The 14,427-nt window shown below is 32.0% G+C and overlaps 1 protein-coding gene across 1 annotated transcript in view; it reads right to left on the bottom strand.

The window, feature by feature from the left end:
- Positions 1-14,427, bottom strand: part of LOC101997307 — a 453,400-nt gene that overhangs the window by 63,339 nt on the left and 375,634 nt on the right. The window contains exons 17-19 of the mRNA XM_026789039.1: positions 11,379-11,427; positions 8,764-8,987; positions 5,378-5,451 (exon numbers count right to left, since the gene is read on the bottom strand). Coding sequence (XP_026644840.1) covers positions 5,378-5,451; positions 8,764-8,987; positions 11,379-11,427 — 347 coding nt within the window. The remainder of the gene's footprint in view (positions 1-5,377; positions 5,452-8,763; positions 8,988-11,378; positions 11,428-14,427) is intronic.

A 14,427-nucleotide genomic window follows, 5' to 3' on the forward strand; every position in this document is an offset into this window, starting at 1 on the left:
AGAGAGAGAGAGAGAGAGAGAGAGAGAGAGAGAGAGAAATAAACAATGTCATTCTAAAAATACTCCTATAGTTTGTGTTTGTATACAAACCTATTGTAAGTGTAAATTCACAAACATCATTCTCAAGAACTGGCTCTTCACATGAATATATGCTGATGATATCAGGCATGTTCAGAGCATTATGACTGTAGACCATATGATAATAGTCTGCCATAATTTACCTAGTTCTTGAAATCTTAAAGAACAAAACTAAAATGCATTAGTTGCATCAAGAACAGATGACCTTTACAAAACAATTTTCTCCCTGTGTAACCTGTGTGATTAGGTCAAACATTTGATGAACAATTTTGTTGGTACAAAACGTTCAAATTTGCTACTATTAAGCATAAAACATCCAGTGACTCACATAAGGACATATTATTTTTGTTACTCAAAAATTTTTAAAAAATCAAATGTAGCAAATGTTCTTTGCATAGCAATGCTAGAAGATGTATGTTTCAGTGTTCCTTTACCCCGAATTTTAATGCACTTTAGTTTAGTGTCTTTGTTTCTCATAAATATAAATATGCTGTGGCTGACAAAAAGTTTATGAAGCTACTGAATGGAGTTTTTTCCATGATATTTATTGAACTCTTTATTTATCTCTGCTCCCCTCCCTGCCCCTCTCCCCCTTTAATCCTCCTCCAAGGTCCCCATGCTCCCAATTTACTCAGGAGATCTTGTCTTTTTATACTTTCTACTTCCCATGTAGATTATATTTATGTAAGTCTCTCTTAGTGTCCGTATTGTTGTCTAAGTTCTCTGGGATTGTGGTTTGTAGGCTGGCTTTATTTGCTATATGGTTAAAAACCATCTATGAGTGAGTACATGTGAATAGACCCATATCTATCACCATGCACAAAACTCAAGTCCAAATGGATCAAAGACCTTAACATAAAGTCAGCCACACTGAACCTTATAGAAGAGAAAGTGGTGAGTACACTTGAACACATTGGCACAAGGAACCTCTTCCTAAATATAACCCCATCAGCATAGACACTGAGAGAAACTATTAATAAATGGGACCTCCTGAAACTGAAAAGATTCTGTAAAGCAAAGGACACGGTCAACAAGACAAAAGGACAACCTACAGAATGGGAAAAGATCTTCACTAACCCCACATCAGACAGAGGTCTGATCTCCAAAATATACAAAGAACTCAAGAAATTGGGCACCAAAAGATCACATAATTCAATAAAAAAAATGAAGTTCAGACCTAAACAGAGAACTCTCAACAGAGGAATCTAAAATGGCTGAAAGACACTTAAGAAAATGTTCAACATCTTTAGTCATCAGAGAAATGCAAATCAAAACAACTCTGAGATTACATCTAACACCTGTAAGAATGACCAAGATCAAAAACACTGATGACAACTTATGCTGGAAAGGTTGTGGGGAAAAGGGAACACCTCTGCATTGCTGGTGGGAATGCAAGCTGGTACAACCCCTTTGGATGTCAGTGTGGCAATTTCTCAGAAAATTAGGAAACAACCTTCCTCAAGACCCAGTAATACCACTTTTGGGTATATATCCAAAGGATGCTCAATCGTGCCACAAGGACATGTGTTCAACTATGTTCATAGCAGCTTTGTCATAGCCAGAACCTGGAAACAACCTAAATGCCCCTTGATCAAAGAATGGATAAAAAAGTGGTACATTTACACAATGGAATACTACACAGCAGAAAAAAATAATGACAGCTTGAATTTTGCAAGAAAATGGATGGAACTAGAAAACATTATTTTGAGTGAGGTAACCCAGACACAGAAAGACAATTATCACTGAATATAGTTAAACTGAAAAATTTCAGCAACTGAGTCCACCAATGGATCTTTAATATTTCTCTTATATCATAAAGCACTCAAACATTTCTGAAAGTCAAAACAAATTGTGATAGTTTAAATTAGATATTTTAGCATACTTTATGTTGAGAATATGGCTTATCTAAAAAAGAAAACTGGAGAAAAATAAAATAATAATCACAGCCTATGGGAGTCTGACCTAGGTCCCCTGCATATACATTATAGCCTAGTAGCTTGTTGAACTTGGGTGATTGCTAAAAGTGGGAGTGGGGGTGGTGACTGACTCTCTTGCGTACTTGATGGGACCCTTTTCCTCCTACTGTGTTGCCTCATCCAGCCTTGATATGATAGTATGTGCCTGGTCTTATCGTAATTTGTTACGTCATGTTTGGTTGATGCCCCTGGGAGACCTGCCCTTTTCTGAGGGGAGAGAGAGGTGGCATGGATCAGGGGGAGAAGAGAGATGGAGGGCCTGGAGGGAAGGGAGGGAAAACTGCAGGCGGGATGTAATATATGAGATAATAATAAAAGAAAAACAGTCACAGTGAAAAATGGGATAACCCCTACTGTTTATATAAGTCATCAATTTAAAGTATAACATTCTTCCCACAATAAATAGATTTTCAAAAGTTCGGTGTTATTCCTCTTCATTTCTAAGTCACATATTGTCAATGAAAAGTACATTACTTTACAAATTCTTCATCTAAAAACAATTTTACTGCTTTTTAAAAAGCTCAGGCATTTTTCTGTAGTAAAGATTATTTCATAATATGAATTTTGTATTCATAATTAATCTGTTTAAAATAGAAAATTTCAATTAAGTATCATACATATTAAACCTTAAAATCTGGATAAAATGCTCTTCCTCTAGAGTTGCATAATATTGATAGTATAGAATCAGTATTGCCGTCTTTCTACTAGCAGAATTGTTTGCTTTAGGGGAAGCTGACTTAATAATTAAATGTCAAAAAAAAACTTAGTTCATATAATTAGACTTATCAGTAGAGAAAAATCACTGGAAAATGTTAGAATTTACTTATTTTCTGCAATGTTATGGATATAAAATTTTTATTTAGGTAAGTATATATGACCAAATTTCTAGTAGTATATTCCCTCCAATTCCATAGCCCAAAGTGCCTCACTTTGGGCTTCCTCAAACCATCAGGTTGGTCTACTCTTTTATAAACACACCCAGGAGGTCACAGGGAATAAATAATCATGTCAGAAGAATTTTAAAAAAGTCTTAAAAAACATTATAAAAAAACAAAATGATGGGAATTATTTCTCATAAATAACTTTTACTTTAGAAGTAAGAATGTCTCACTGTAGAAAAAAAAACATTTTCTTGAAGTTTGTCTCATGTATCAGCAGTCTATATTTTCTTCCTTAAGTGGTTTTCAGTTTATAAGTTCTTTGATTTTATAATACCTTAAACTCTAATCAAACCTGATTTAGAATTTTGAGTTTCCTTAAATAATTATCCAAGGAATTTAGGTCTTTCTAGCTATGGAAGATTTATAATTTCTGGTACTTGAAGTATATATGTCTACCAACTAGTTTACTGTGTTTATAGCTATATTACCACTTACCTATGTAAATAACATAAGGAAAAAAATGGATCAAAGTTAGAGGATGCAAATAGTTAAGAATTCACTTTCATTTTTTGTGGGGGTCACTTGATGGACATGGGAATATTTAAGGAGTGCAGTCACGACCTGGTCTGCATATATATTATATTATATTATATTATATTATATTATATTATATTATATTCATTATATTATATATGCACTTCATTTTTCCTTTTATGTACTTAAATATAGTCAAGTAAGGCAGAATATCCCTTAAGGTTTATGAAGAGTCTGACTCAATTTGGATTTCGACTGCTGATAGTTTTTATTTTCTACTCTCCTGTCTCTTCCTATTTCGCTGGACCTTTAAACTCTAAAGCCACTGGTGACCACAAGAAAAAATAAATCTAACTAATCTCCCTTTGCAAGCTATTTTTACATAGCTTGGAATGCCTGCCAGTTATAGTATCCTCAAAAAGACTCCTTCTGTAAATAAACATTTTATTCATAGTTTATTGCTGTGTGGATTATTAATATTTGTACCTAATTCAGGAGTAGTAGGGTGGAGTATTTGTTCTCCTCCTGCAGGAAATCTTATCAAAGTAAGAAGCACTGATTTAAAAAAAATACTGGTATTGCCAATGTTTTGTCATTATATTCACTGATTTCTGTATTCCAAATTGAAAAAACGCAGACAGATAATATAAATAACATAGTAAAAATTAGAATAATAAAATAAAAAATCCTCAAGTTTAAGAGATATATGGTAATAACATATACAGTTGAAAGCATATTACAAGAGATTGGATCAACGTAGTTTTATATTTATATGTTTCTTCTCTTTATAATTTAATCATTTACTCTAATGTTTAAGTGACTCAGGCCTTGAGCAGCTTAACTCTCTTTTACATTTAAATTAAGTCTGGTTTTATGACTTCAACTTTCTCAATGGTAGATAAGTCACATGTGTACATCATAGGCCAGCTTTGGACAAACAATGCAAATTGCAATACTAAACACTCTTTATTATTAAATTGCACACGCAAGTACTCTTTAACAATATTTGCAAGACCATACTAGCAGAAACACAGTATTTGTAGTTGGAAAGCTACATACTAGAACATTTTTCTGCTTACTTCCAAAATGAATATTTATACTATAGCAGACAATTTAAAATATAAAGAGATGGAAACGATATCACCTCCTTTAATAGCATTTTATTTAATCTTATTGATAAATTAAGTACTTCTTCAACTTGATATTTTCCAATTTCTTTCCTAGTTTTTCTGTCTTTTAATATAATTAAGAAATAGTAAATGAAGTAATAAAATCACTTTCCCTACCACTAATGTATCACATTTACTTTAACTTTCCACCATGTAACTTATTTTGTATCTTATTAATATCTTTTTAATTGTTTTTATTTCTCTTTCTTAAACTTTCTGAAGTCTGTTTTTCTCTTCTGAAGTCTGGTAAGTCAAGATAATCTATAATAGGAATCTGACTAAAATAATAAAAATTATGCCATCCAGTTATTTCTAGTTATCTGGTCAATGTTCCCTAATTATATCCTGATATACCTCTAACATGTTAATTTTACAACACTTATATAATACCCAGAGTGAACAGCTTTGACTTGTAAAATTACAATTATGGCAAATGTAGAAAGACTTGTGAAAAATTTAGTAAAATTATGATTATTACATAAAATATTCATATTTTAATATAGTTTATAGTTAAATAAAGGTAAATAATGAATTTGAGTGCTATCATAATTTGAAAATATTTTAGCTTGTATACTCTATTAACTATATGTTCTATTCACAGTATAATACTAGACTAGTTGTCTGAAAAATCAGGAGCTGAACTATAAGAAGAATTTAAAATTATGAGCTGGACTCCTGTTATAGCACTTGTTTAGAGTATTAATTTTCACTTTGAATTTAAAAGTCTATTATTACTTACTGGTCTCTTCTGCAGTGTGGAGCTAAGTCAATTCGGAATTCTGGTAGGTAAATGAAACCATCAGCCTTGGTGTCCTAGGAAAAAATGAAAAAAGTGGAAGATTTAAGAGAGAGAGTTACAAATTGAAATAGAAAACCAAGAGCTAGGTCACCAGTGTTGTAGCAAACATTTTTCTAGACTGCTTATTACAGAATGTGGTTTGCTTAGCATGCACTTGAAATAGCTTTCTGCAAAGCAAATGAACCATGCATTTTTTTAAAGCCAGCAATGGCAACAACAGATTTTACATTGATGATTATAAACGATTATTTCAAAATAAGCAAACAGCTCTCACCATCATCAAGGCATTCAAAGCAGACAAAAATGTATCAATGAAAGCCAGCAACGAGAAGAGCTGTAGCAGCATTTAGAATGCTACTAAACCTTTAGTTGTCTCACACAGAATGATGATCATATGTATCAAACATTTTCCACTTCAAAGCTTCTAAAACATCTAATAGTGAAACATCTAAGGATGACATTATTTAGCATATGAGCATCACAGAGCAGAGTTTGAAATTTAATTTTTTGTTTCTTGTGTCCTTAATATCATATAAGTAACTCATCAAATTTGTAAGACATTGTCATAAATTGAAACAAAGTTGTGGCTCAGTGGTTAAGAGCACTGCCTGCTCTTCCAGAGGTCCTGAGTTCAATTCCCAGCAACCGCATGGTGGCTTACAACCAAATGCAATGAGATTTGGTGCCCTCTTGAGGAAGAGGTCTGGTCAGTCACCTTCATCAATTTAGTCCATGAAACCCAATATAAACAAGTTCAACAGAACTGCCCTATACAGACTGCCCATGCATGCTTCAGCATTGCCAGGGCATAAATTTCAATACCAAATTTTATGAACACTTTCCAACATGTTTATAGAATTGACCCATGTTTACCAGGTCACTTTTTTTTTCAAGGATAAAAAAGGGGATTGTATTATTATTAGTTTGTAATATTTGTAACTTACAAGAGAAAAAAGCATGAAAGTTATGAGAAAGTATAAGACTAGTAATTTTGAAATTAAAGATAAATCAAAACCTATACATTTAGTAACAACCTGATAAATGATCACTTATAAAAATACTCATAAAAGTGTAATTGTTAAAAAAGGTGTCAGAACATTGATTAATCTTATATTAAGGAAATCAATTGTAAGAACATTCTTTAGATGAAAAAAAAAAAGACCCACCATGGTGGACAGAATATACTTTTGTTTTTCTGTGTCATTTAAACAGGGGTAATATACATGACACTCATCATGTCTGGTCAGAATATAAAATGATTTTGTATTTCACATTTGCTTTTGAAAACTTTTAAATATGAAGAAGAAATAATTCCACATTGAGAAAAAGGGAATAGGGAAGTATGATGGGAAATAATATTCATTAAAGTTTTATGTGACAGACATTATACAAAGGTTATTTTCATATGCTAACTCCATTATCATAAACAATCATTGATTCAACTATTAGTTTTGAATATATATATCCACATATGGTATATAAATTTCTGACTTGGTTAGGTGATACCAGTGAGACAAATATAGTACTTTTGAAAGCTTATGATCCAAGAGGAGACAGTTTTAATAAAAGTAAAATTATAAGGGTTAAAATCTTGTGATCAAACTTACATAGTGCTGAGAGCTAATGAGAATTGAAATGGTGGAGTAGGATCAAGAAAGACTATGCTAAAGAAGTGATGTATTGAAGTAAGATCTGAAGGTAGATTAAGTTTTTAATGAAGTTAACAACTAGGGATCATGTAATATTACAAGAAAAAGGAAGACCCATGTAAAGATTTCATAAATGGATGGAACACAGTACAGGAGAAAATAGAAGTGGCTAGTGTAGCTGGAATGTAAAATCCACAGGGTGGATAGTACAAGATGTAACAGAAGGATTTATATAAGGTTTGATAGTCCATGTTAAGGACATTTTAATGTAAGAGTTATGGAAAGTTAGTAATAGCTTTCAATAGACAAATGAGAAAATGGGGTGAAACGAGGTAGTAGGATTATGGCAAATTGATATTTCAGAGATCCCCTAATTACAGTGATAAACTCGAGGGAGACAGAAGTGAATAGAACAGACAGAGTATAGGCTGTTGAAATGATTTCAAAGCTAACGATGGCCTGGAATAGAGAGTGGAAATGTAGGAAAATGGTGAATTTGATAGATACTTAGGGGATAATTTTGGTGAGCATAGTTATGGATATCCAGTAAGAAATTAAAGAGTAGGATCTGCAGAAAACTACAGGGAAGAGATCATTTGAGGCTGGTGGTGTAATGAATTTTTCTTTGTACATGTTGATTAGGGGAAAGCTTGATAGCCCAATAGAGAGATTATTGAACTTATGAATCCTAAATATATGGAGAGAAATTTACCATATAGAAGTAAATCTATCTGACCTCTGCATAATATAGTAATTGAGGCTGTATACATTGGAAAATAATTATTGAAAGATGTGTATAACAATAAGAAAAACTTGAGCTGGTTCCTGAAGAATGGAAACTTAAGTGTCTTAGAAAATATAACAATTTTGGGGAAAAAGGTGTTAAGGAGGAGTGACATGATGAAAATAAGGAAAGGTCAAATAAAATGAAGTCTAAAAGTGTCTTTTGGATTATCAACATAACAGCTTCATTTTCATCTGCTGAAAATTGTTCCAAGAGAGTTGGGGGTAAGGAGAGTTTAGAGAACAGTTGAAGTGGGTAAATAAAAACAGAAAGCATTAAGAATAGTATCTAGAAGCTTGACTGTACATGACAGGCTGTTAAGGTAAACACTGAAGCTTTAATCAAAGCTCTTTACTCCTCTCCTCACTGGGATAATTTTCAGACCATCTTATAATCAGTATATCCAAAAGAAAACTTATGACTTTGCCAGTTCAAAATCAGTTGTAAAATGATATTTGTTTGACTTTATAAAGAGCAAAAAACGCCTCTTTCATTTCACTCTTTATCTAAACGAAAGGATTCTAGTACTTTTAAAAAGTTTCTGAGATGGATCTGGTTGAGAGGAAGAGGATCAATACAAAGGAGAAAGAGAGATGAAAATTTTGGCAAGCATTACAACTTGTTTGACCTCTTGAAGTTAATAAGTGAAAGGGCTTGGACCAAAACCAGGTATTTTTTGTTTCAAAACCATTATGTCATTGATTAAAATGCCTTCACTAGACATACTAGACAACCTAGACAGTGTTTTAAAAAGCAAGAAGTAGCATCAAAAGCTTATTCCTGACATTTAGTATTATGAACATCTTTTTCATTTGTCTGAAGTGTATCCACTTAACTAATACCAAAAGGACTATTTTCAGCAACAGACTTTCATTGCTTCCTGGTGTACTCACATTCAGATGTGAGAACCAGTAGAGAGTTGAGTGCTTCAGAATAAACCAGTATTTTTTCCAACTGAAAAAGGAGATTCCTCTAGACGGTCTCTTATGCCAAAGCCATCCTTCACATTTCCCGTGACCCAGTTCCGTACAGGCTATTGCACAAAATTGAGCTTTAGACCAAGAATGATGGTCTTCCTCAGAGAAAAATGTGGGCAAGAGCTTTCTAAACCAAGACACTGTAAAAAAAATGAATAGGAATAGGATGTTAGCTTGGATATCACAGCAATGTAGATTAAATTATCATAACATTTTCCTCAAGTTTACAACAATCTAACAACTTGTTCTCACTACAAATGGCAATATTTTTATTTTTCTTTACCTATAGTCATTTGCATTTTTTATTTTGTCAATAGTCATTTAAGCATTTATTTTGCTTTTCTTCCTAATGTTCTACTAACTTTTAAGTTGATTGATATATTAAGGATATTATCCTTCTGTCTGTCATATATATTCAAAATTTCTCCCCAATATATCTGCCTTTTACTTTTGTTTATGGCACTGTGTATGTATTTTCACTATTTAGTCATAGATAGGAAAATTATATGATTTTTTTCCTTAAAAGTTTTACTAATTTTTGCATGCAAATCATTAATACCGCTTGCTTTCTGTATATCTTATAAAATAAGAATCTTGGAATATTTGTATTTCCAAATGTTCTGACAGTTGCTCTAAACCATCTACTGAATACTATTTTCTCTATTGATTTTAATTATCATCATTATTTTACTCTGAATTATTTTGTCTATTTTTATATTTCTAATTTGACTCTTTTTAAAAATAACTTTAAAGTATTTCATAATAAACATGGAAATTTGGCCTTGAAATTCTTAAATGTATTGAGCTTCTCAACCCTTGCTTTGTAAAAGGTCAAGAAAAGCTTATTCTTATTATTAGACATTAAAACTTCTCATATTATATTCATTATAAGTGCTATATATGTCACTCCAAGTTTATAGTCGCACTTCTAAAAACTTATCACTCTGGACTCCAGCCTGTAACAATTACTCTAATTACTAATTTGATGTTCTCTCAGGGTCATACTGATATAAACAAAATTTCCAGCAGGTTCAAGTTGAATAGCTGCTCATATTAGGTTACTTAAAAAGTATATATATATATATATATATATATATATATATATATATATATATATATATATATTATAGATCTCTTTGCAAAGCTATTCAAAGTTGCATAATTTTTGTATGGTCATCTATTTATTAGGAGTACATTCCTGCAGAGAACAGTTTAACACACAATTATAAAGCCATATCACTGCTTATACAGTAGTTCACTTTGTTGTGTTAGTTCATACATGTATAAATATGTGGAAAAAATGAATACTAGGATTATAATAACTTTTCAATATTGATACTTCAAATCTTGGCCTCTACTTTCCACTTCTACTGTGGAAGGTAGAGTGATAAAGATAAACTCTTCTTCAAGATCTTACAACAAAATCCCAGCACTCGGGAGGCAGAGGCAGGTGGATCTCTGTGAGTTCGAGACCAGCCTGGTCTACAGAGCTAGTTCCAGGACAGGCTCCAAAGCCACAGAGAAACCCTGTCTCGAAAAACCAAAAAAAAAAAAAAAAAAAAAGATCTTACAACAAATATTTTAAAAAGCTACAAATGAGTTTGAGATCTTTGGTCCATTAAGAGAGCATCAAGGCCAACAAACTTCAAGTGATATCTGCAATATTGTTGCTAGTTGTAACAGATCTTGATCCAGTATCTAAGTCTTCAATTATACCTGTTTCCTATATTTGTCCATAATTCTTATTGAAATTTTTTAAGGATCCATTTACTTTAAAGCCTTTTAGTGGATCCATATTAAGGGTGGGTATTTGATAGTTTGCTAAAACATTGTTAAAGTAAATGTGTGCACTGAGGGAAGGTTTAGTAAAATTACGTCAGCAATAATGTTTTGTCTAAACATTTGGAGTAATCATGTGGCAGGTTTCTTCTAACACGGGCTCCACTACAAAATTCAGTAAACCTATCTGTCTGAAAAAGACATCCCTCTTTAACAAAGAGAAAAGAGTATTTTATCTATTCTATGAATTTTCTGTAAGACAAGAAGTAAAATAAATCATGAAAAGAAATCCCTCAGTGTATAACATACAGGTTTTCTATATTTCACACGCACACATGCCCCACGCACATGCACATGTATATAATCTTTTACATCATTTTGGAATATTTAACTTTATTTATTGTCAGGAAAATTACCCATTATAAAACTTGGGTAGTTTGAAGAATGACTGACAAAACAAAAATGTATGCAGTCAATGAAAGCTTGAGTTAGATATAATTCTTAGAACCTATATCTTTCTATTTCATTAGATTGACTATTGTTAGCAGGATATTTTTATATGGCATGCATATATTAATAAAACTACATGTTCATACTACTGTTCTTTAAAAGGAACTATAACAAAAATGTTTCATAACATTTCTGAGATTTTTAGGATTGACATTATGCTTCAACTCCTCAGTACAAGCAGTAGTTGAGAGAAATGCATTCACCAGAACAGAAGGAAACAAAGCCAACAAGTAGAAACTTACAATCAATCCAGGTTTGAGCCTTTGCCTTCATGAAACAATTTATAAAATCCTACAAAGAAAAGTAAATGCAAATTAGCTAATCCATCAAGTTAAATGCTATAATAATTTCTATATTCATTTGACCAGGTCATGATAACACTTTAACTTCATTTAACAACATAGAAATAACATAAAAACACTTTAGGAGTTACTAGTCATTTTATTTTAGAAAAGAGATAAATTAGAATGTAAGAGCCACAGGATGAACAGGACTTCTGTGAAAGGCTGGTCTCTGGACATGACATGGCTACCGTACACATGAACTCAAGCTGCTGTTATAAAACCTACAGAAGATCAAGTGAATTTAATATTCCATCATGGAGGAAGGAGGGGCTCTTGATCCCCTACCCTAAGCTAAGGAGCTAAGGACAGTTAATGACTATTAAAGAAGGGTGTGTCATTTTTCACTGTATGTGAGAGGGTGGGGTAGCCATTGGAGGAGGGGAGGAAGTGGAAATTTTTGATTGTAAAAATAAAAAAAAAAGATCTGCCCAAGGGGAAGAGCACTTGCACACTTGGCCTAAGAAAAAAGAATTTAAATGATTAGATTATTATACTCTATTTTGTTAAAGTCTCCCTTAATTTCTAGAATGAAGCTTAGTTTCATCTGTTATGTTGCTTTTTAAAACATAGGTGGACAAATTATTATTAGATATTCCATAATTTTACATTTATATTAAAAACTGACTATTCTGATACTTTATTATTTTGTTTTAGCAATAAGATGTGAAAGCTCAAAAAACTAACTTGGAATTAAAATGATCAACTTAAGTATTAGAAAAGAAGTTTCATAACAATTTTTGTGCCAGGCTCCTTTGTAGTAGGCAGTTTTGTAATTTTCCAATTTATTCTATTGTTTGTTAATTTCTGAGTTTTCTTGTTTCAAATTTTCTGTTACATTTTTACTGAAAAATATATTTTCCAGTTCAACATACACATCTGTAGTTTTTCTTTACTTAATTAATTTTTAAAAATTAAATTAAAATATAATTACATCACTTTCTGACTTTCCTCGCCTCCCAGTCCTCTCTGCCTCCTTCCTCCATTCCCTCCCATGTCTCCTCCCTCTGTCCTCTTCCATGTCTCCTTCCTCCATCCCTTCCCAAGTCTCCACCCTTCCATCCCTCCGATGTCTCCTTCCTTTATTCCATCCCATGTCTCCTGAGGACTCACTCTCCAATCAATGGCCTCCTTTTGATTATTATTGTTATCTATCTATCTATCTATCTATCTATCTATCTATCTATCTATCTATCTATCTATCTATCTATCTATCATCTATCCCATTCTAAACAGGTTTTCTTTTGACTTTTAAAGATAATTCCTCACTCTGAAGCCCAGGCTTGCCTTAAATTCAAAATTCTATGCCTTCACCTCCTGATTACTGGAATCACATGCATGTATCATTGTGTCTGACTTATAATTTCTTTTTTCTTTTCTTTTCTTTTTTTTTCAAGACAGGGTTTCTCTGTAGCTTTGCTCCCTGTCCTGGAACTAGCTCTTGTAGTCCAGGCTGGCCTCAAACTCACAGTGATCTGTCTGCCTCTGCCTCCCGAGTGTTGGGATTAAAGGTGTACGCCACCGCTGCCCAATGACTTATAATTTTTAATGATAGCAAAAATAATAAAATAGAAATTGGTAACACCTAAAGTCTGACACATACCTGTGGCCAGTTGCCTCACTACAAATCACTAAATACTAGCAGTTTCTATTTTACTTTCTGCAGTTATTTTTATTTTAATGCTTTGATTCTTGTCATCACTTTGCTCTGTTTAAGATGTGATAATTTTTAATCTTATGGGAGAAAGTAAATTTCCAGCTTATATTAACACATCTCCCTTGATTCATCCTCCCACATTTTGTTATATTCATACTTCAACAGGTAACTTCCCTCTCCAAATAAATTAATTTTGATAGTCACTATTGCTTCCTACTGTGTTGGTACATATATGAACCCAGCAGTTTAAAGTAGAGATTCATTACTATTATAATAAAATAAAGCTATAGTTTAAAATCCATATGCCACTAATTATATCAATGTATCAAGATTACCAAGAAAGTAGATATACCTTTTGATCTTTTACTAAAATATTTATATATGTTTCAGTAATTCATAAGCTAAATCGAACCACATTTCAAGCTATGCTTTTAGTTTACTGAGTAAAGTTTAATTGGTTGTGTATATGAAGTTAGATTGGCCTATATTAAAGAAATCAGATACTTATCTTTACTGCACTTTGTAGTACATAAACTGTTGCTGACAAGATTATAATTGAGATTAAGATTTTATTACTTTCATTGAACTGTAAGAAAGTGTAGACAGCTTTCAAATTTTCTGGATAATTCTCCATATATATGCTTTCAGTGTAAATTATTTTTACTTTTGAAAGAAGATTGAACATATACAATTATGAAGTATACAATTATAAAGTGTGTATATATAGTTTATTCCATATGATCTTATCACCTAAAGTCATATAAAGTGAATTTAACATAATTTTTCCTGTGATAACAATGAAAAATATTTCAAAACGAAACAGTGTAAGATCACAGTTAGTGACTTAAGAAGAATAACCAAGGCCACTTGGATCAACATTTCTTGATAACTAGGCCAGTAATCTTTCTGCATTAACATATATGGAAACCAACATTCAAATACATATAATAATATGCCTATCATAGAGCAGATACATAATACATGATAATATTGTAATTATTTTAAATCATAGTTTCAAAAAGATAATAATCAGAAGCAGAAACAGACATATTCCAAAATAGGAAACCTATACATAAAATCGATATTTCAAATTATCAATGTAAAAATTATCTTTTCAGATTATAATTACATAATTCATTCCTTTACTCTTCTTCTCAAAACATTCCTATATATCTCTTTACTCACACTCTCTCAAACTCATTGCGTTTTTCATTAACTGTTATACACATATATGTATATAAAATACATAATATAATTACATATATGTGTATATGCTGAGCTAACCTGCTCAGT

Source organism: Microtus ochrogaster, unplaced genomic scaffold, assembly GCF_000317375.1.
Source record: "Microtus ochrogaster isolate Prairie Vole_2 unplaced genomic scaffold, MicOch1.0 UNK13, whole genome shotgun sequence".
NCBI classification, from domain to species: Eukaryota; Metazoa; Chordata; class Mammalia; order Rodentia; family Cricetidae; genus Microtus; species Microtus ochrogaster.